The sequence below is a fragment of the Belonocnema kinseyi genome, chromosome 6 (assembly GCF_010883055.1).
Source record: "Belonocnema kinseyi isolate 2016_QV_RU_SX_M_011 chromosome 6, B_treatae_v1, whole genome shotgun sequence".
In the NCBI taxonomy this organism is placed as follows: Eukaryota; Metazoa; Arthropoda; class Insecta; order Hymenoptera; family Cynipidae; genus Belonocnema; species Belonocnema kinseyi.
In genome coordinates, this window is record NC_046662.1 from 78,482,570 (window position 1) to 78,506,397 (window position 23,828).

General features: G+C 26.0%; 1 protein-coding gene across 1 annotated transcript; it reads left to right on the top strand.

Moving 5' to 3' along the window:
* The first annotated feature begins 281 nt into the window (after positions 1–281).
* On the top strand, positions 282–21,778 carry LOC117174914 (histone-lysine N-methyltransferase E(z)-like). The gene is made up of 11 exons (XM_033364366.1): positions 282–614; positions 2,560–2,873; positions 5,378–5,608; positions 8,761–8,977; positions 11,345–11,445; positions 11,532–11,709; positions 14,646–15,017; positions 15,109–15,399; positions 18,707–18,889; positions 18,976–19,141; positions 21,649–21,778. Exons 1-11 carry the CDS (start codon positions 479–481, stop codon positions 21,707–21,709), a joined length of 2,250 nt encoding a protein of 749 aa, XP_033220257.1. The 5' UTR covers positions 282–478; the 3' UTR covers positions 21,710–21,778.
* Positions 21,779–23,828: the final 2,050 nt, after the last annotated feature.

Consider the following 23,828-nt stretch of genomic DNA (forward strand, 5'->3'; position numbering starts at 1 on the left):
GAGCGGTGGGTAGAGGGGAAGTGACTTTTTTCGCCGGACGCGCCGTCTACATTTATGGCGGGCAACTAAGCCCGCAACGCATCTACGTTTATAATATCTTTGATGGGGCTGGCAGAAACCAATCTCTGGCAGAAACTTAATTGGTCAATCATTTCAGAAATTGCTAACTTTCGTCATTTACCGACGTGCAACTTGCGGCTTCAAAGTATCTCTTAGGTAATCTGCCAAGAGGGCGCAGTTATCAGCGCATGTTTTTCACATTCTCTTATTCCATTATCTCGGCAATCTCCCACCCCACCCAAAGATATTTCCAGCTCATCTCTGATCTCTCTGATAATAATATCTTTGGTCAGACAAAAATATCTTTGCGCCAGAACATAGAGACAGACTGACAGAGACAGGGATGAGGCTGTGGAGCAGACGATAAAAATTGTGATTGTTGTTTCCAAAATTGATTTTTGGCCTTAAAATACTAATAATGTCGAAGCTCAAAGTATCTTTAGAATGGAAAAAACGCGTAAGATCAGAATACATGCGTCTGAGGCAAATGAAACGACACAAACGTGCAGATGAGGTGAAAATAGCCTGGAACCAGAATAGAAAGGTTATGACAGGTCAGTAATTCCAGTTTTATATTTTTATTTGCTGATACAAACTACTAAATATTTCAATAAAAATACAGTTTGTATTGCTGTTTTAAAGTTTTCTATTAACTTTCAACTCTGTTTCCTTCTTTTTGAACAAAATTACTACGGCAATATGCATCAAAATATCAGTTCTGTATTATTTTGGAGTAATAGAGTAAACAAAGTATCTCTGAATGAGTTTTACATGTCAGCGAAGTTTCTACTGGAAAAAACAATGAAGAATCCTAATACGAAGAACTAATCATTAAAATAATTTGTATGGTCAAAAATGCCTTTTTTTTTAAATGTCAAGACTGAAAGTATTTGGCAAAATAAATTTGTCTGGTTTTGTACCTTTTATACTACATAGTGGGTAAAAATATATGTTTAGGGGCTATTCGAAAACTACGTCACGCTATTTTGAAAAAAAGTTTCCACCCCTCCCCTTCCAGGCCACAAATGTAGAAGCTTGAACCCCCGGGTGACGTCACAAACAACCTCCCCCCCCCCTTTTTTAGTAAAATTTGTTTCTTCGATTACATTTGATAGACGCCTAAAATATTTAAAAAAACACAAGACATACAAACATTTTATTTTAACAGATTTCACATCCTAAAAAAGCTCTCCAAACAGGGCAAATGGAATGATTTTTCACGAAAATAGGAGGAAAAGTTCTATTAAATAAAATTAATGTATTGAAAATACCATATTGAATTCAATATGAAACGCTTAAGATTTCAAATAGAAATTTATTGCATTCTATACGTAATAGTTGAATTTTTAACTACAAAAAGATAATTTTCTAACAAAAGAGATGATTTTTGAACGAAAGAGTTGAGTTTTTAAGCTAAAAAGTTGAATATTTTAGAAAACAGTTGAATTTTTAATTTGAAAAAAATTAAATTACAATTAGATATATTAATTTCGATTAAGTTAAGAAATTAATTTTAAACTCAAGAGTTGAATTTACCATCAAATATTCGAACTTCTAAGCAAAGAAGACGAATTTTCAACAAAATAGATAAATTTGGAACCAAGTATTTCAATTTTCAAACTACAAAGATAAATTTTCAGCCAAATTGTCTAATTGTTCAACACGATGAATTTTCAACATTACCGTTCAATTTTCAACAGTGAGATTTTCAACCCAAAAATCCGGATTTTTTATACAAAAAGGCGAGTGTTCAAAAAAAAAAAAAAAATTAGAAGCTTTTTAAGAATTGTGAAGGGCTTCTAAAAAAATAAAAAAACATTTTCTTCAGATTCGTAAGAAATTTTAAAATGACTTTTTATTTTGAAAAATTCATTTTAAGATAATATCTAAAAAGAGTTCCAAAATTGTAACAAATGAATTTGGAAGATTTTAAGGAAATGTTTTTAATTTTTCAGGATTTAGGAAAAAGAATATGGAAGAATTAGAATTATTTTAAAAGAGGTTTACAAGTTCTGAAAAAACTTCAAAAACAATTTAAAATTTTAATAAATGTAAAACAAAATATAGATGTTTCACGATTTTGAAATTAAATCTTAAAGTTTTTAAAGGATTTTTTAACTATTTAAAATTAAAATCAATTTTTAATATTTCTAGCTTAAAATTGCTTGAAATGATTTGAAGCTCAGTTTTTATTACTTCAGATGGAAAAATGTTTAATTTCAGAGTTCGAATTTTGTAATTTCATTGAACGTGAAAAACGCTTGCCAACCGGGATTTTTTTTATGTGATTAAAACGGCCACCCTGATATATAGATGCTTTACTTTTGAAATAAAATCACTAATTTTCTTTTTTAAGTATTTCAAAAAATTGTTATTCACATTTATATTGCCCATATTATGTGTTAACTCTGCTCCCTCTGATAGTATAACATAATTTTAGAACTACCCCTGCCAAGTTCTATCGTATTATACCTTAAATAAAAATAAAAAATTGAACAGAATTGCTGGAAGCAGAAAACAAATATTGGATAGACGGAAAAGCGATGTGGTTTGCAATGCAGGAAGTCCCACCACATGTTTCTTGCATGAAAAAAGCTGAGGTGACGAGTGCTGATGGAGAATCTCAAACATGTCCAATTAAAGTTGTAAATTCCGTTGCACCCGTACCGATGATGTATACATGGGCAGGCATATCGCAAAACTTTATGGTTGAAGACGAGACCGTTCTCCACAATATTCCCTACATGGGGGATGAAATTCTTGATCAAGATGGAACATTCATTGAGGAGTTGATTAAAAATTATGATGGCAAGGTGAAAAACAATCTTCTTCTTAGGGGCTTTACTTAAATTACCTAACGGATTTTAGGACCTCTCTAAGACCCCCTTACCCCTGTAAAAAACGGTAACAAAATATTCACCCGCCCCCCTCTTATTGTACGTATTTTTTAGTTTCCAGAAATGTTTTGCTAGTTATTGCTAGCAGAATTAAGAAGAGGGTCCGCCGAGAACTTCATTTTCAAATTTTCTTGATTTTTCATTTTCCTTGATCATTAATATTCCAATACCAGAATTTTAATCTTTTGATAATTTTAACATATCACCTTTTGTAAACGGAATAAAACTGTATTTACAAATTTAATCATTTATCTTAAACAAAAGAATGTCTTTTCTACTATGAAAGATGACTTTTGAACAAAAACTTAAATTTTCAACAGAATAATTAAACTTTAAGCATAATAATTGAATTTTTGACTTAAAAAGATAAATTCTCAACAAAAAAGTGTCATAGTCTATATTTCAATAAAAAAAAATGCAGTTTAAACAAACAAAAAAACAGAATTTTAAAGGCAAACAAAACGAATCTTCAGCAAATAAAGAAATGTAGAAAAAGAAATAAGAAAATAAATAAAAGTTTATCTAAATTGTTTAACCTTCAAGCGAAAAAAAGAATTTTCCCTACAAAAATTGAATTTTTAAACCAAAATATGATTTCAACCAAAAATGAATTTTCAACGAAACTGATACATTTTTACCCAACAAACATGACATTTCAAACCAAGAAAATGATTTTTTTCTGAAAAAAGAGAATTTTCAAATAAAAAAAATCAATCCTGAAAAAATGAAAGTTAAATTTTCAGTTAAAAGATTAGTTTTATACAAAAAAATACTTTTTAACTAAATAGTTTAATTTTTAACCAGGCATAAGCCCTCAATGAAAAGATAAATTTTTGGTAATGTAGTTTAACTTTTACCCAAGTAGTTGAATTATCAATTTAAAAATATTATTACCAAAGAGGTGAATTTTTAACTAAAAATATAAATTTTCAAGAAAAAAAATGATTTTGTTAACAAAGTGATTTAACCAAATCTTTTAAACAAAATATTTGAATACTCAAGCAAAGAATAATAATTTTGAACAAAAAATTGAATTTTTATTTAAAAAGAAATTATATTACTACTAAAAATATGAATTTTTCAATTAAAGAGAGAAGTTAAAAAAAAAGACTAGACTTTCCTGTTAAAAAAGATTTCAGTAGATTTTTCACGATCAAAACATCAATCTTTAAACAACAAATAATTTCCTACGAAAAAAATTGAATTTTCAATCCAAAAATACGACTTTTTGATCAGAAGCGATGACTTTTTAACAAAATTGTTAAATTCTCTACAAAATAGTTGCATTTTTATCAAAAAAGATGAAAATTCGTTTAGAACAGATGAATTTTTATTAAAAAATTTGTTTTTCAATAGTTCGATTTTTCTGCAAAAACGATTCCAGTAAACTTTTTAATATCAAAATATGAATTTTACAACAAAAAGTAAGTTTCTACGAAAAACAAGAATTATCAATAAAAAAGACGAATTTTTTTCTACCAAAAAGGAAGAATTTTAACAAAAAAGTTGAATTCTCTACCAAATAGTTGCATTTTTATCGAAGGAAGATGAAATTTCACCTTTTTTCAGCACCAAAATAAACATTTTAAACAGAAATAAATTTTCTACGAAATATATAAATTTCAAACAAAACAGTAAAACTTTCTACCAAAGGTATGAATTTTTAACAACTTAGTTCAATTTTTAACCAAACAGTTGCATTTCTACCAAAAAAGATAACATATCTCTTAAAACAGCAATTTTTAATACGCAAACAATTTTTAAGTTTGAATTTTCATCCGAAAACGATTTCAGCTCTCTTTTCAAAACTAAAATATTAAATTTAAAAAAGGTAAATTTTGTACGGAATAGTTAAATTTTCAACCGAACAGTTTCCTTTCTGTACAAGAAAAATAAAAATTCTACTAAAACAGGTGAATTTTTCAAACAAAAAGACAAATGTTCAAAAAAGTAGTTGAATAGTTGAAATAGTTTAATTTTTAACAAAACAGTTGCATTTTTTCGAAGAAAGATGCAATATTCATATTGAAGAAGATAAAATTTCAAATCCAAAAGACAAATTTTCAGTAAAAATGATTTTCCTCCAAAAAAAGACGAATTTTTAACAAAACAGTTGAATTTGCAACCAAAAATTTATTATTTTTTTTAATTGCTAAATTTCCAAGCAAGTAATAAAATTTATAACTAAAAAGATAATCTTCAGATGAAAGTTTTTGCAAATTTGCAAAAATTACGTACATGAGTGAAGTGCCCCCCCCCCTTTCGGTATAAAATCGTAACAAAATGCCCCCCCCCCCTCCCTCCCTTGGGCTGTTACATAATTTAAGTACGCTTCCTTACATAGATAAACTGTTAAAGTTGATTGAATTATTTACCTAGTAAGATTGAATAGCCATTCATTCATAGCATATTTTTTTCAGGTTCATGGCGACAAAGAGTCTGGCTTCATGGACGATGCAATTTTCGTAGATTTGGTAAATGCTCTCGCCAACGGTGACAAGGAAGAAAAAGAGAAGGAGAAAGATCCGCCGAAAAAATCAAAAGAGTCTGCGAAAGAGAAGGAGATTAAAAATGAAGATAAAGGAAGAAAAGAAGATTTGCCGAACAAAAATTATGAAAATGGTCCTTTTCCGTCTATCCAAATATTTAACGTAGGTTTGATCAACATTTTATCATTTAAATAACAGCAGAACTCAAACTGTTTTCTTCATTTTTTTCCCCTTTTTCTTGGTTTCTCGCTGAGATATCAACAGAATCCAACCGAATAAGAAAATACAAATATTGTTCGTTCAAGTCTTCTATTATATTTTTGGTTGAAAAGTAATGCTTTTGTTGAAAGCTCATCTTTTCGAGTTTAAAAATCAACATTTTTCTACAATATTTGACATTAACTAATATTTTAACTATTTTTTTGTAAAGACAACTCTTTCGTTACAAATAAACGTTTTTGTAAAAAATTCATATTTTTCAATTGAAAATTTACTTTCTTTTTGGAAAATTCAAATTATTTATGAAAAATTCACCTGAAGCTTGAAAATTGAACTATTTTTGGTTGAAGTTTATTTTTTTGTTGTTAAAATTTCGACCATTTGTTTGAAAATTGATCTTTTTAGCAGGAAAATCCAACTATATGGTTAAAAAGTAAATTATTTTATTCAAAAAATAGGCCTATTTTGCACTTTAAAATTCAGATATTCTCTTGTTGAAATATCTACTATTACATTATTCGTTGAAAATGTATCTATGGTTGAAAATTAGTTGTTTTTTGTTGCTGAAAATTAATTTTTCTTTCTGAATGTTTAACCTTCCCTCTTGTTTTTTAAATTTATAATTTGGATAAAAAATTCGTCTTTATGGTTTTAAAATTATATTTTTGTTGTTAATATTTCCGCCTTTTTGGTGTCAATGTCAAGTATTATATTTTTGATTGAGAATTCAAGTTTCGATTTGAAAATTCTACTATTTTCTACAATATTCGACTTTAGCTTGAAGGTTTAACTTTTTGGTTATTAATGCAACTGTTTGGTTATAATTTTGTTTGTTTGTTAAAAATTCAAGCATTTTGTTTAAAAGTCATATTTTTTGGTTGAAAGTGAACGTTTTTGTCAAAAATTCAAATTATTAAAAAAAAATTTAACTTGAAATTGCAATTACTTGATTGGAAATCCAACTATTTTGGATTGAAGTTTAATCTTTTTTGTTAGACAATTTAAGCATTTATCTTTTTAGGTGAAAAATTCAAGTGTACAGTGAAACAGTCAGTGATTTCGTTCCAAAAGCTGGTGTTTTTTTATTAAAAGGCCTACTATTTTGATGTAATTTAATCCAAAAATCCGGATTTTTGATCGAAAAAGACGAATGTTTAAAAAAAATTAGAAGCTTTTTAACAAATATAAAGGGCTTCTAAAAAAAAATAAAAAACACTTTCTTAAGATTCGTAAGAAATTTGAAAATGAATTTTTATTTTGAAAAATGAATTTTAAAAGATCATTTAAAGAGTTCTAAAATTGTAAAAAATTAATTTGAAAGATTTTAAGGAAAAAATTTTAAATATTCCGGATTTAGGAAAAAGAATTAGGAAGAAATTGAATTATTTTAAAAGAGATTTAGAAGTTCTGAAAAAACTTTTAACATATTCAAAATTTTGAATCAATGTAAAGCAAAATGCTTTACACAAGCAAAGCAATTTTTAGATTTCGTTATTTGGTTTAAAATGAACTTTTTTGTTAAAAATAGATTTTTTTGTTTGTTAAAGACTCATCATTTTTATTTGAAAATTCAACTGTTTTATTGAAAATTTACTTATCTCGTTAAAAATTCATCCATTTTATTGAAAATTCATCAGTTTGGTCGAAGATTGAACTATTCTTATGAATATTTGTCTCTTTAAATAGAAATTTTCATACTATTGGATTCGAAATTCAACTGTGAATCTTAATTTTATTGTTAAAAGCTCATTTTTTATTGAAAATTCGATTATTTTGTAGACCATTGCATGATTTTGTTTAAAAAATTAACTGTTTTGTTAACAAATTTTATTTTTTGGTTGAAAATTGAACGATTTTGTTGATAATGGGTCTTTTTAAATAGAAAATTCGTCCTTTTGGATTGATTATTCCACACTTTTCTAAACAAAAATCGTCGACTTAGCTTGAAAATTCAACTATTTGGTTAAAAAATGCAAATATTTTGGGTAGAATTTTTATCTTTTTTGTTTGAAAATTCGACCTTTAGTTTGAAAATTCATTTTTCTAGATTGAAATTTCAACTATTTATTTAAGAACTTAACTATTTTTTAAACTTTGGCACATTTCTAAATATATATTTAGTTGTAAATGCAATTGTTTGGTATCAAATTAATTTGTTTCTTTATTGCATGTTCGACTGTGAAATTTTTCTCAAAATTTAACTATGTTGTTGAAAAACAAATATATTTCACCTTGAAATATTATAAATTTGAAGCGTTTCATATTTAATTGAATGTAGTATCTATATTAGTTTTATTTCGAAGTATTTATTCCCCTGTTTTCGTGAAAAATCACCCCATTTTCCCTCTTTTCCGGGCATTTTGCTCATGTGTTGTATGCAACAAAATTTCAGAGGACTTGAGACATCATTTGAAAAACTGAAATATGTTTAAAATTTAAGAAACTTAAACTAGATTAAAATCCAAATTTAAAACCCTATTTAACGTCCAATAATCAAACTGATGTAAACTCCTGTTTAAAAAAATTAAATAAATAAAAAGTAAAAAAAAAACAAGAATCCAACTACCAAATTTGGACCACAACGAACAAACAAACAAAAATCTTGTTGTAATCTGAAAAAAATATATATATTAAAAAAAATTAAAAAATAAATAATTTTCGGACAAAAATAAAAAAAGAGGAAAGAAAAATGAGAAGGCAGCCAACCACATCCCCTTCCTTCTCTTTTTCTTTCTTTCGTCATCAAATAGCAATAAAATAACATTCTAAATAAAAATAAAATAATAAAATTGCATTACAATTATAGTGCAATTTTATTTATTCTTTTGTTTTGAATCTTATTTTATTGTAATTTGATGATAATAAAAATCAAAAATACGAAAGAAAGAAAAAGAAAAGGAAGGGGATGCGGTTGGCTGCCTTCTCATTTTTTTTCCTCTTTTTTTTTGTTCGAAAATTACTTAATTATTTTTTTTTTAAATGTATTTTTTTCAGATTACAATAGGATTTTTTTGTTCGTTGTAGTCCAAATTTGGTTGTTAGATGCTTCTTTTTTTAACAGGAATTTACATCAATTTGAAATATTTTTGTTACAGGCAATTTCTTGTATGTTTCCTGATAAGGGAAAACCAGAAGAGCTCAAAGAAAAGTATATAGAACTAACCGAGAGATCGGATCCGAATGCTTTGCCACCAGAATGTACTCCAAACATCGATGGCCCAAATGCAAAAAGTGTTCCCAGAGAACAAGTTATGCATTCTTTTCACACACTTTTCTGTCGCCGATGTTTCAAATACGACTGTTTCTTACACCGTGAGTATTTTTCTAAATAAATTCTATTCGAAAAATCTAACTCTGATTGCAAAGATATAACAGAGCGTCTACCCTACCCGGAAAACCTGGAATCGTCAAGGAAATTTCATATGCCTATAAAAACCTGGAAATATCAGGGATTTTTTTGTCTTTAGTATAATCTAATTTTAAATAAAAATGAATCTTTATTTGTAAAAGTAGCTTTATATTATTGTATTTAACAATTTTGTTAAATTTTCTTTTTTCTTTGTTTGAAATACAAGGTTTTGATTCAAAATACATGTATTTTGTTGAAAATTCGTTCTCTAATGGTATAGAATTAATTTTCTGGTTTGAGCAACCATCTTTTTGCTTAAAAATTCAACCGTTTCTTTGCAATTTTTACTTTATCTGGTCCGAAAAAACCTTTCTTGATTAAAAATGCAACTCATGTTGAAAATTCATCTTTTCTATTGAATTTAACTGTTTTTCATTAAATTTTTTTTCAGTTGTAATAGCAACTACGACATTTGAAAATTCATTTTTTCTCTAGCTGAAAATTAATTTTTTAAATTTAACTATTCCAGTTGAAACATTGACTGTTTTGTGGAAAATTTGTTTGTAACTTCCAAATAAATATTCCATAATTATAGTTTAAAATTCAGCTCTATGGTTAAATATTAATTATTTAACCAAAAATTTAACTATTCAACTTTTTGTTTAAAAATTATCCATTTTACTTGAAATTGCGTGTTTTTTTATAGAAATTAATCTTCTTGCTCGAAAATACATCTTTTTGTTTGAAAATCAATAATTCTAGATCAAGATTAAACATAGCATTTGTAATTTTATTTTTTTTTCATTGATCTATTCCAGTTAAATATTCATAATTTCAGTTGAAAATTTATAACTTTATTTGAAAATGTAACTATTTTTTTTTAATTTGTTATTTTAAAACCTAAAACTACAACTTTGGTTTAAAAAGTTCGTCTTTTTTTTTGTAGAAAATAATCTTTTTTCTTGAAAATTCAACATTTTGGTTAATTATTTAACTATTCCAGTTAAAGATTAATCATTTTAGTTAAAAAAGTAACTGTTTCAATTGAATATTTGATCATTTTATTTAAAAATTCATCTTTTTGGTTGAACATGAACTTTTTTAACTGAAAATTTAACCTCAATTTATGGTTTAAAATCTATTATTCTTAGTTGAAAATTCATGAATGTTATTGAAAATTTATCTTTTAGGTAGAAAGTAATCTTCTGAGTTGAAAATTCATCTTTTTGTTGACAATTTAACTATTCCAATTGAAGATTCATAATTTTATTTGAGTATTCATTAGGTTGTTTAAAAATTGATCTTTTTAGTTGAAATTTAACTATTTCCTGGAAATCTATCTTTTAGTTGTCAATTGAACTATTTTGTCGAAAATTTATTTATTTTGTTAAAAAATCGTTTGTTTTTTTTTATAGGAAATTAATCTTTGATTAAATATTTAAGTATTCCAATTAAAAAGTCATCATTGTAGCCATAAATTAATATTTTTGGTTAAAAGGTAAACTGTTTTGTCGGAAATTCATCTTTTGGTTTAAAAATTAATCTATATTCCAGTTGAATTCATTATTTTAATTAAAAAATTATCAATTTGGTTTAAAAAATTAGAAAATCAATTTTTTAAACTAAAACTGTAACTATTCCATTTTTGGTTGAAAACTGATATTTTACAGTTCTAAATTTAACTATTAAGTTGAGATTTCATATATTTTGTTGAAAAATCATATTTTTTTATTGAAAATTAATCTGTTTTGTTAAAAATGCGACCATTTGGTTAAAAATTCATCTTTCTTGTTGAAAATTCAATGATTTGACTGGAAAAGTTAGGAATTTGAAGCATTTTAATTTGAATTTAATATAAAACTATGAAAAATTATAACCGGAATAAAAGCCTGGAATTGTCAGGGAATTTTTTCCAGGATTTGAGTAGGCGCCCTGTATAAATCACATGTGATAAACTATGCAACATCTGTACAATCTGAGTTAATCTGGATTTGAAAAGTAATTAATTAGAATTTGTGTGATCCTTTAATTAATGTGGCATCCAAGGGAACTCTCAAGGTAAAAATTTGCATTTTGTCGAGCGCTTTTTTCGCTTATCACAGAAAGCTCGTGAGGGACTCATCCGAAATCATTCATCGCCGATTGCTGTATTCATTGAAGTGCAGGAATCAGGGCCTAAAAGCATTCCGGATTTTAGATATTTTTTAGAAATATCAAAGAAACATTTCTAAACTCTGCAGTCGGAAATTCTAGGCCCTGTTGCAATCATACCAATAAAAATATTGTCTTTTTTTCTATTATTATTTGAAAATGTCTCTGGTTATTTTTAGGCCTCCAAGCTTCTCATCCGGGGCCCAATTTACAAAAGCGCAAGGGACCTGAGTTGAAACCATTCTGTGAACCATGTTCTCCCGATTGTTATATGCATTTGGTATGTTTTAGTATGTCTTTTTTAATTTTCTATTCTGACTATTTTTTTTTTAATCAAGGAATGAAGTAATGAATTTGGAATTTCAGGAGGGAATGAAGGAAAAACTCGCGGCGCAAGCAGCCGATGTGAAGGACGAAGACGGAGAAGAAAAAAGAGGCGCACCGAGGAAAGTAAAGAAGCAAACGAGTGTTGATTCAGGAAATGAAGCGAGTAGTGAAGACAGTAATGACAGCAACAAGTATAGTCAAGGAGGCAGTTGTCAAGGTTATTAGGATTCTTTTTTATCCTCCGAATATAATATGAAAATAAATAAAAACGTTTTGTTTATTAATATTTATATCGTTCAAGCAATTCAAACAATATTTAATATTCAAATGTTTAGGTTATATTTTTCAAATTTCTTTAATTAATATGTATTGATAACTCATACTATGATTATGCTGACTATTATTATTTAGTGAACAAAGAGTCGTTAAAAATTAATAAGAAAATAAATTTAATATAATACTTAAGAATGGAATATTGTCCAATTCCAATTTTCAAATATAGATCTTATAAATTTTGAAAGAATGAAAATTGTGTTGTATCTAATTTAATTAATTCAGAATTTAATCATTCAAAAGTGAAAAATTTTCAATTTTAATTAATTGAAATTCAAAACGATTAAAATTTGGTAATTTAAAAATGAAAATTAAATTGAATATTTAAAAGTGAAAACATCTGAAATTCTAAAAATCTAAATTTGTATTTAATTACAAAAATTGTGATCTAACGTAATAATTTATTAGGCACATTTTTTGAAAATCGAAATAAATTTACCTTTATTTTCATATTCAAAATGAATCAAATTCTCAATTTTATTCATTTAAAATTGAATTATTTTAAAACAACGTTAATTTTTTGTTTACCATGAAAGTTCAGAATTTTAAACATGAAACCATTAAAAAATGAAGAAATTATTCGATTTTTGAATAGATATATTTTTTTAACTGAGCTTGAAATATCGAACTTTTTGTAAAGTTTTTCTAATACAAATTTTCTCATTTAAAATTACTGTGTATTTCGAACGTTTCTTTAAGATAATTTTTCTTTTTTTAACATCCCTGACTTTTTCCTGATTGACCCAGAAATGAGGGAAAAGTCAGGAAATTTTATTGTTCAGGGATTTTTTTAAAAGTCTTGTAAAGGTCAGGGATTTAAATGACTGTAAAGAATAATAAATTTGCAAGTTTTAAAGACTAAGATTCTGGTCTTTAAATGTTAATGGTCAGGGCAAAATTTCGGGAATTTTGAACATGAAGTTTTGCGAGCATCCTGATATAATAATCTTGTTAGTAATTTATTTCCCATGTATTTCATTTTTTTTTCAGTCGATTATATTTTTTGTTAAAAACTTTATTATTTGGTTAAATATTCAAACATTTTGTAAAAAAGTTATTCTATTTAGAAATCCGTCTTTTTGGGTGAATTTTTTCGGTGAAATCTGTCGTGTTTGAAAATTTAACGAATTTTTTAGATTCGTCTTTCTTGTATAAAAATGTATTCGTTTTAGTAGAAATTTCATCTTTTTTTGGATGAAAATGCAACTGTTTGATTAAAAATTAATCTTCTTTGGTTGAGGGTTCAACTATTTCGTTGTAAATTCATCTTTTTTGGAACATTTTTGGTTTACAATTCAACTATTTTGGAAGAAAATTGAATAAAAATCTTTCGTGGTTGGAAGTTTAACGACTTTTTTTTTGACTTGACTTTCTGATGTCAAAATACATTTGTTTTAGGAGAAATTTCATATTTTTTGTATAAAAATGCAACTGTTTGATTGAAAATTAATCTTCTTTGGTTGAGGATTTACCTATTTTGTTGTAAATTTGTCTTTTTGGTTAAACTGGTTATAATTCCTCTGGCTTAGTTGCAAATTCATGCTTTTTGTTAGAGGGCTAATGTTTTTGAGGTTAATAATGCCTTTTTCATTTAAAAATGCAATTTTTGGTTGAGAATTAACTTTTTTTTGTTGAATTATTATATTTTCGGATTGAAAATTTAACTGTTTTACAGAAAATTGATCGCTTTTACTTGAAAGTTCAACAATTGGGATTTTTTGATTTTTTGGACTGTACTCCTAGAAATCTGAAGCAAAACCCTGATAAATTCATTCTAGTCGTCACAAGAGACTTCCAGAAAGAATTCATCTTTTTAGGTTGAAAAATGAAATTAAAAAAAAATTAACTCATTGTTTAAAAAAGTGAACTATTTTATTGAAAATGTGTTGTTTTTTATCAACTATTACATTTTTTGCGACGAATTAATCTTTTTGTAAGAAATTCCACTTTTCGGTTTGAAAATTCAACATTCTTCTCAAAAATTGTCGTCTTTTCGCTGAAAAATTGTACTATTTGGTTGAAACTGTAACTATTTGTGGTTGAAGTTTAATCTTTTTTATCAAAAATTCGGTCATTTGGTTTAAAATTTATCTTTATACATTAAAAATTCAACTATTTGCTTGAAAGTTCAACTATTCACTTGGTAATTCGTCTTAGTTGCTCTCAAGTTCAACTATTTTGTTGAAAATTTAATTATTTTGTTCAACATTAAATTAATATTGTTTGATTGAAATAAATAAAAATGTTTAATTTTAATCTTAAATTGTTTTCTTTCGTTTTCAACTGTCTTCTAAAAAATGTCTTTTGGGTTGTTCAACCATTTGATTGTAAATGCAACTATTTGGTTAAATTTGTTTTGTTGAAAATTCAACGAATTAATGAAAATATCTACTATATTGTTGATAATTTAATTATTTTGTTGGAAATTCAAGTTTTTTCCTAACATGTTATCTTTGGGTCGAAAATTCAACGGGTTTGTTAGAAAATCCGACCATTTTATTGAAAATTCATTAATTTGGTTGAAAATGTAAATATTTCCTTAATTCCATCTTTTTTCGGCAAAAATACATATTTTTTTATGAAAATTCTTCCTTTACGGTAGAAAAGTCATCTTTTTGTTTGCAATACAAAAAATTAAAAATATTAATTTCGAATTTTTCTGTTCCGTTTGTAAAAGATTTTATTTTTAAAATGATACAAGGCTGGTCTTTGAATATTAATTGTCAGGGAAAAGGAAAAATGCAGGGAAAGTTGAAAAAAAAGTTTTGCGGCCACCCTGGTAAAATTCCATTAGCTAAGACCTTATCTACCTTTTTTCAGACTTTTCACAAAACGTGAATGAGGATTCAAAATCGGAAGATGCACAAAACCAGTCACAGCCAGAAAATCAAACGCCCTTTTCTCTCTTAAAAATAAAATCGAAAGCGGTAGCTGAGACCAAATTTTCCTGGACTGGATCAGAACAAAGTGTCTTCCGAGCTTTACATAAAGCTTTCCCTGGAAATCCATGTGCTTTAGCTCAAATCATGTTAACTAAAACTTGTCAAGAAGTTTACAAATTCGCTCAAAAGGATGCATCTGATATTCCAGCGGTTGAAAGTTTAAAGGACATGACTCCTCCGAGAAAGAAGAAGAAGAAACATCGCCTCTGGTCTGTCCACTGCAGGAAAATACAACTCAAGAAGGATTCTGGTAACATTAGAAAGAGGCAGTTGAAAAAATGAAAAAAAGAAATTCTTTTAACGATTGATTAAAGTTTAAAAATGATGAATTTGTTTTTCAGGAGCGAATCACGTACACAATTACTCCCCCTGCGATCATCCAAATCGTCCCTGCGACAATTCATGTCCTTGTATTCAAGCCCAAAATTTCTGCGAGAAGTTTTGTCAGTGCAGTAGTGAGTGCCAAAATCGATTTCCTGGATGCAGGTGTAAAGCTCAATGTAACACCAAACAGTGTCCTTGTTACTTGGCTGTGCGTGAATGCGATCCTGACTTGTGTCAAACTTGTGGCGCAGATCAGTATCGTATTGCCAAAATATCCTGTAAAAATGTCAGCGTTCAACGCGGACTCAGTAAGTATTTTTTTGTTCTTTTTGTAAATTTAAGAACTTTAAATTTGATTAAAATCAAATTTAAAATCCTATTTAACGTCCAATAATCAAGTTAATACATAGAATTCCTGAAAAGAAAATTAAGAATCCAATGACCGAATCTGGACAACCACCATACAATTTTCTTATTTTAATTTGATAAAAGATCTTTTTACAAAAAAAAGCAAACAAGTTTCCTGAAAAAGAAAAAAATTTGTAGGAAAAAAACTAAAAAAGAGGAAAAAGAGTTGATTCTCAGGTATCAATGGGAGGTCTTCGTTTTTTCGGTGCTGTTCCTACCTGCTAAAAATTTTTCATACTTTGATAAATAGTACTGAAACTTTTTTTTATAGTGATTTGATAATAATAAAAATAAAAAAAACGAGATATATAAAAAACGAGAAGCAAAGGAATTTTGTTGGCTTCCTTCTCATTTTTCTTTCCTATTTTTTTATTTTTTTCCCATAAATTTTATGGTGCCAAAAAATAAGAATTTTCAACAAAATACAATAATTTTCAATTAAATAGTTAAATTTTTAACCAAGACGATTCAGGAGACAAATTTTCTACAAAATACAAAATCAATACAAAGGTATTGTCAAAAAATAGTTAAATTTTCTACAAAAAAAAAAATAAATTTTTAACAAAGCAGTTCCACTTTTAACCAAGTAATTGAATTTTCAATAATCCTCTACCAAAATAGATTGATTTTAAAACAAAAAAATTTACATTCTTAACCAACAATTAAAAATCAACAAAATACATCAATTTTAAACGAAATAGTCGAATTTTGCACTAAAGAAAATGCATTTCGAACAGAATAGTTTATTTTCAACAAAATGGTTTAATTTTGTACCAAACAGGTAAAATTTCAAGTTAAAAAGACAAATCTTCAACAAAAGTATTGAATTGTCGACTAAGTAAGACTTTTCAGTCATAAAAAATATTCAACTGAATTACTAAATTTTCTACCAAAAAAAGTTTTTCAACACTAAAGTTAATTTGCAACTAAATAGTGAAATCTTCCACCAAATTTCTCAAATTTCAGGCCAAAAAAAACAAATATATTATATAAAATAGTTTAATTTTTATCATTAATAAATGGATTTTCAACAAGAACATTAATTTTTAACCAAAAATATGAATTTTCTACAGAAAAAAATTAATTTTCTTGCAAAAAATTAAATTTCAGGAAGAAAGCTAATTTTCAATCATTTCATTAGTTATTCTACCAAATTGTTGAATTTTTTAGCTAAAATACGAATTTGGTACGAAACACTTGATTTTTTAATCTGAATGTATGAACTTTCAATAATGAAAGTAATCTCGAACCCAACAGTTAAATTTTCAAACTAAAAAAAGGATTTTCTACTGATACTCAACAATAACAGATTATTTTTTGTACCAAACAGTTGAAGTTGTAACCAAAAAATATTAAATTTCTATAAAAAATACAAAAAAATGTTTACTTTCATCAAATAGATGAATTTTGTGCACTCACAAAATGCATTTCCAAACTCAAAAAAAAATTATAAAATTTGTACAAAAAGCTATGGGTTTTTGGACCAAAAAGAAGAATTTTCAAAAAAAGTTGAAATTTTAATCGAGAAATTTCAACTAAGTAAGACTTTCTACTTAAAAAAAGAATCGACTAAATTACGGAATTTTCAAGTCAAAAATATTAATTTTTAACACAAAAGTGAATTTGTAACTAAGTACTTAAATTTTCTCCTGAATTTTTAAATTTATGAACTAGAAAGACGATTTTTCTACAAAACACTTAATTTTCCAACATGGAGATATGATATTTCAATAAAAAACTTTATTTACAACCAAATAGTTGAATCTGCTACCAAATTGGTCAGATTTTAAGTTAAAAGGATAAATATGTTCTACAAAAGATTTTAATTTTCAAATAAATATATGAATTTAAAAAAAATGTTAATTTTCGTCGGATCAAATTCAACTATATTATTGCATTTTTTATAAAAAAGTTAATTTGAAACCAATTAGTTAAATTTTGTATTAAACTGTTAAAATTTGAAGTTAAAAAGACATACATTTTACAAAATGGTTGAATTTTAACATTAATAAATAAACATTCAATGAACTAGTTGAATTGTCTACCCAATTTTTGAATTTTTAAGCTAAAAGACTTATTCTATAGGAAATCAGTTTTCAACCTTAAGTATGAGTTTTTAACAAAGAAGATAATTTTGAAACAAACAGTTCATTTTTTTACCAAATTCTTGAATTTTCAAATTAAAAGGAATAATTTTCTACCAAATTGTTGATTGCTCTACAAAAACAAATTAATTGTCTACCAAACAGTTACATTTTTAACAAAAAAAAAGATGAAATATCTATCAAAAAGACGAATGTTCAACAAAAGTATTGAAACTTCAATTAAGTAAGAGTTTTTACTAAAAAAAAATGGACTAAGTCACGGAATTTTTAAGCCAAAAATAAGAATTTTTCACAAAAAATTTAATTTTCAACACAAGCTAATTTGCAACTACATAGTTGAATTTCCTACCAAATTAGTCCAATTTTAAGCTAAAATGACAAACATTTTCTACAAAACAGTTGCATTTTTAACATGAATATATGATTTTTCAACAAAAAAGTTAATTTTTATCCAAGCGTATGTGTTTCCTATAAAAAAATTACATTTTCAAACATTAAAATATTAGATTTCTAGGAAAAAAGAACAATTTTTATACAAAAACAACGAATTTTGAACAAAAGTAATGAATTTTCAAATGGACTAAATTACGAAATTGATAAGCCAAGAATAAGAATTTTTCACAAAAAAAGTTTATTTTCAACAAAAAATGTACTTTGTTACTAAATTATTGAATTCTCAAGCTGAAAACACGATTTTTGTACGAAACTTTGAAGTTTTCTAAAAAAAAAACTGAATTTCAACAAAAATCCAAATTTTTGAACAAATATTTGAATTTTGTAGCAAATTATTGATTTTTCAATCTAAAAAGACGAAGTTTCTACAAAGTAGATACATTTTAAGCCCGAATATATAAATTTTTAACCAAATAGTTCAGTTTACTAACCAACTGTTGAAATTTCAAGCCAAAAAATCAGTTTTCTACGAATTATTAAATCTAAAAAAATCTAGAAATACCTGAAAAACATTTGAGATTGGCAGGGCATTTTTTCCCCTAGTATAAGAGTAGACACCCTAAAATTGAAACATCGTAACGTTCTTAAATTCATATTTAAAATGAAGTAGGTTACAATTTTTGATTATCATTTATTTTTTTATTTTCAGATAAGCATTTACTTATGGCTCCGTCCGACGTTGCGGGCTGGGGAATTTTCCTCAAAGAGTCTGCAGCTAAAAACGAATTCATCTCGGAATATTGCGGGGAAATTATTAGCCAAGATGAAGCCGACAGACGCGGAAAAGTCTATGACAAATATATGTGCAGCTTCTTATTTAATTTAAATAATGGCAAGTGACATTTGTATGAACTATTTCCATTTTTCAAGGAATTCACTTTTCCAGCAGTTTTAATTAATTAATTAAATTGTTTACAGATTTCGTTGTTGATGCCACTAGAAAGGGAAATAAAATAAGATTCGCAAATCATTCCATAAATCCCAATTGTTATGCCAAAGTTATGATGGTTAATGGCGATCACCGAATCGGAATTTTCGCGAAGAGAGCAATTCAACCTGGTGAAGAATTGTTTTTCGATTACAGGTAAATCTCACTACTAGAAGAAAATAATTAAAAGTGGTAATTGGACCAAGAGAAATGTCGCGGAAGTTTTTTTTAAAGTCAAAATTTTCTCGAGAGTGTGATTAATTTTTTTCTTTCAAATTACAATATAAAATTAAATCACAATGAGTCTCCATTCTGTAAAAGAAGCTTTTTATTATTGTATTTAACTATTTTGTTGGAAATTTATCTTTTCTTTTGATTGAAATTAATTTTTTTAATTGAAAATTTAACTATTGCTTTTTTGTTTTCATGGTCGTTTTTGTAGTTTTGGTATTTTGTTTGAAAATTGTTCTTTTTGGTAGAAAATTAATCTGTTTGTTTGAGAATTCGTCGTTTTACTTAAAAAATTAACAGTTTATTTACCGTTTTCTTTTTCAAATGTTTTTTAAATTAAAAATTTGAATCTTTCTCTGGTGAAATATCAACTACTGCATTTTTCGTTCAGAATTCATATTTTTTATTATGAAAATATTATTTTTTGGTTAAAAGTTTAACTTTTTTGTTAAAATTAATGTTGTTGGTTGGAGATTCATAATTTAAATTGAAAATTCACCTCATTGGTTAAAAAATTAGCTAATAAGTTGAAATTTTTGTTTGTTGTATAAAAAATTATTTTTTATTGAACATTTAAATACTTCAGTTCACCATTTTAGTTGAAAATTCGCCTCCTTTGTTGAACTTTAATTGGTTTGACTAAAAAAATAACTATTTAATTTTTGGTTATCAAATTATTGTTTCATTTGAAGATTCGTCCTTTTGGTTTAAATAAATCTTTGTGGTTAAAAATTCAATTAATATAGTTCAAGATTCACAATTTTAGTTAAAAATTAATCGATTTGTTTGAAAATGTACCAATTTTTAAAAAGTTTTTCTTTGTTTTAAAAATAGTTCCTTTTAACTGAAAATTCCAATTGAATATTGGATCATTTTAGTTTAAAATTCATTTCTTTGATTGATTATTAATTTTTTTAAACTGAAATTTAACTATTCTATTTTTGGTTGACAATTTATCTTTTCTAGTTCAAAAAACTCTTTTTGATTAAACATTGAACTATTCCAGTTAAAGATTCATCATTTTAGTTTAAAAGTCGTCAGTTTTCTGGTTGAAAATTAATTTTTTTCAAGTGAAAATTTAAATATTTCATGTTTGGCAGAAAATTAATTTTCTTTGAAAAATTTATCTTTTAGTTTGAAAATGTATCTTCTGGTTGAAAATTTATTTACTGATAATTTAACAATTTCATTATTGATTGATTATTTGTATTATTTAGTTGACAATTCTTTTTTTTTTTGTTTGTTTGAAAATTCGTATTTTTTAATAGAAATTAAACTTATAGGGTAAAAATTCAAATATTGAAGTTGAAGATTCATTATTTTAATTAAAAATTCATCCGTTTGGTTTAAAAATAATGTTTGTAGCTGAAAATTTAACTATTCCATGTTTGGTTGAGACTTGATTTTTTTTTTTAGTTAAAAATTAAACTATTCGGTGGAAAATTTCTTTGTTTTTGATGCAAATTCATCTATTTTATTGAAAAATTGTTTTTTTTTTTTAGAAAATGAATCTTGTTTGAAAATTCATCACTTTGTTTAGTAATGTAACTATTCTTTTTGACAATTTGCTTTTGGGGGTAAAAATTAATATTTTTTTAAAGTGTAAATGGAATTATTCCAATTGAATATTCGATCATTATAGTCGAAAATTCATATCTTTGCTTAAACATTAATGTTCTTAACTGAAAATGTAACTGTGCGATTTTTAGTTGACAATTTATATTTTTTAGTTGAAAATTCATGTATTTTGTTGAAAATTCGTCTTTTTCGGTAGAAATTAATCTTCTTGGTTAAAAATGCAAGTACTGCAGTTAAAGACTCATCATTTTAGTTGAAAAGTTTTCAGTTTGGTAAACTTTTTTTTTAACTAAAAATTTAAATATCTCATTTTTGTTTGACAATTGATCTTTCTTGTTTAAAATGCAATATATTTACTTGAAAAGTTAGGAATATGAATCGGTTGAAATTGAATTTAATATGGTACCGGCATTAGTTTTACCTAAATATGCGATGAATTTATTTATTCAAAACATGATTGCTTATGTTTTAGTATTATTTAATTATTTAATTAATTAATGGTGCTAATATGTTTAAGAATATATTTTAATATAATTTTTCAAAGTTTTATAAATAAAATATATCAATTGAAACCCTAAAAACTGAAAAAAATCATTATAATACACAATTGAAACTGTATACACAATCCAAGTCGATTGTTTACAAAAATGCTAAACTTCTCACTATGGAGAATTATACGTGAAAATAACTTGAGATACATGAAAAAACGTAGAATTGACAGGTGATTTTATTCTAGGATTTCAGTAGACTCCCGGAAAATACCTTTTTCGATATTAAATCATTATTAAGGGTTATACGCGAATCATGCAGCGAGGAATTTCAATGAGATTTTAATTTTAATTTTCTTTTTACAGATATGGACCAACAGAACAACTAAAATTCGTCGGTATCGAACGTGAAATGGAGTTTTTATAGTATTATAATATATAAGTTTATCAATTTTAGAAAAGAAGCTAACTTTTCTGTATAGTGTATTATTAGAAATAAAAATAAAAATTTGAACTCTTATATGTGCTTTTATAATTTGAATACTTTTAGGAACTTAATGATTTTTCTTTATTCTTTATAAATATACATTATGGTCATTCTAATTTATATCTGGAGGACTATTTTTTTAAATTTCTTTTGCCCCTCCCCCCCACCCAGTGTTTTCAAATACATAAAAAAATGATCTCCAAATTTGAGGCAAATCGGTTTATTTTAAACCCAAATTTTAAGGCAGTTTAGGTGATTTCAAAGAATGTCAAGAGAGTTACTGAAAAATTATTTTAAAAGATTTTTATGAATTTGAAGAGATTTCAAGGGATGTTTTTTAAAGAATTTGTTAAGGAATTTAAGAAAATTCAAAGGATTTTAATCAACTGTACTCGATTTTGAAAATTTTAAATGATTTTAAAGAAGTTGAATGAATTTCAAAAAAATTCGGAGGAGTTAAATATTTTCAAAAAAAAACTTAAAGAATTTCTGAAAATTCAAGTCATTTTAAAGAATTACTATAGGGGCTTGACGAGATTTTAAGATTTTATTTTAAAGGATTAAAATATAACTCAAAAACGTTTCAAGATTTACAAGAAATTTTTAGATTTTAAGAGAGTGATTTTAAAGATTTTAAAGCTATTTAAAAAGTTATTTAAAAAGATTTTAATAAATTTTAAGAGACTTCGAGGAATTTAAAAAAATGTTATGCTTTATGGATTTTCAAGAAATTTTAAGGAGTCTAAAAAAATTGAAGGATTTTAAGAGATTTTAATTAATTTTAGTCAATTTTAATAATTTTAAAATGATTTCAAAGAAATTGAAGGGAGTTCAAAAAAACTCGGAGGACTTGTAGGATTTCTAAGAAATCTCTAAGACATTTTAAGGAATTAATAGGGAGTTATTAAAACAGATGTAATGAATTTTAGGAGATTTCAAGGAATTTAAAGAAATTGATTGATTTAAGAATTTTCAAGAGATTTTAAGGAGCCTAAGAAAATTTAAAGAATTTTTGATTTAAAAGATTTGAATTAATTTTAGTCAATTTTACAATATTTGAAATTATTTCAAAGAAGTTGAAGGGAGTTCAAAAAAATTCGGAGGTTAACATTATTAAATGTTAAAAAAATCCTGAAAGGATTTGCAAGAAATCTTACGAGATTTCTAACAATTCAAGTGATTTCAAGGAATTACTAGGGACTTTGCGGGATGTTAAAGTTTATTTTGAAAGGATTCAAAAATATTTCCATCAGTTTTAGTAACTTTAAAGAATGTTAAGCAATTAATTTAAAAGTTAATTGCAAAAATTCAAAGATTTTAAGGATTGTCAAGAGATTTAAAGGAATTGAAGAATATTTTAAAGATTTTACATGATTAAAATAGATTTTAGTCAGTTTCGAGATACTTTGAAAGCTTTAAAATGATTGCAAAGAATTTGAAGGGATATAAAAAAAAAGCCGGAGAAGTTTAAAGATTTCTAAGAAGGACCACAATCTTTGATACTTTTTGTTTTCTCAAAGTGCAAAAAATAATCTCTCTACATCTTTGGAAAAGGCACTTTGACCAAAGATATTGCCTAATATCTTTGTTAATATTGAGCTTTTTTAAAATTTGTTATTTCATAAATCATCACTAATCGGTGATATTAAAAATATCCAGGTTTTAAACTGTTTTTCAATTGTTGAAGAAATTTTAGTTTGTTCAAACTTTTTATTTTTTCATGTAACTCCCGAAATGGATATATTTTTCAGAGGTTATGCGTTTTTTAACCAGTGATAGCAGTACAATAATTTGAATACCCGGCAAGAAGAGAAGAATTCAGAAATTTTCAAATTTAGAATTTCCATCAATACGCGAATTTTCCTTTACCGAAAGTTCCACCAAAGAGTAGAAATAAATCTATTCTTTTTAATCGACTTAGAAAATTGCAATGGAAGCGTATTATTGAGAGGAATTAAAAATGAAGTAATGCAAAAGAAAGAATGAGAATGTCAAATTATTATGTTAATAAAAACTATTTGTAGTATTGTCAAAGAATATTTTTATAATTTTGTTTACC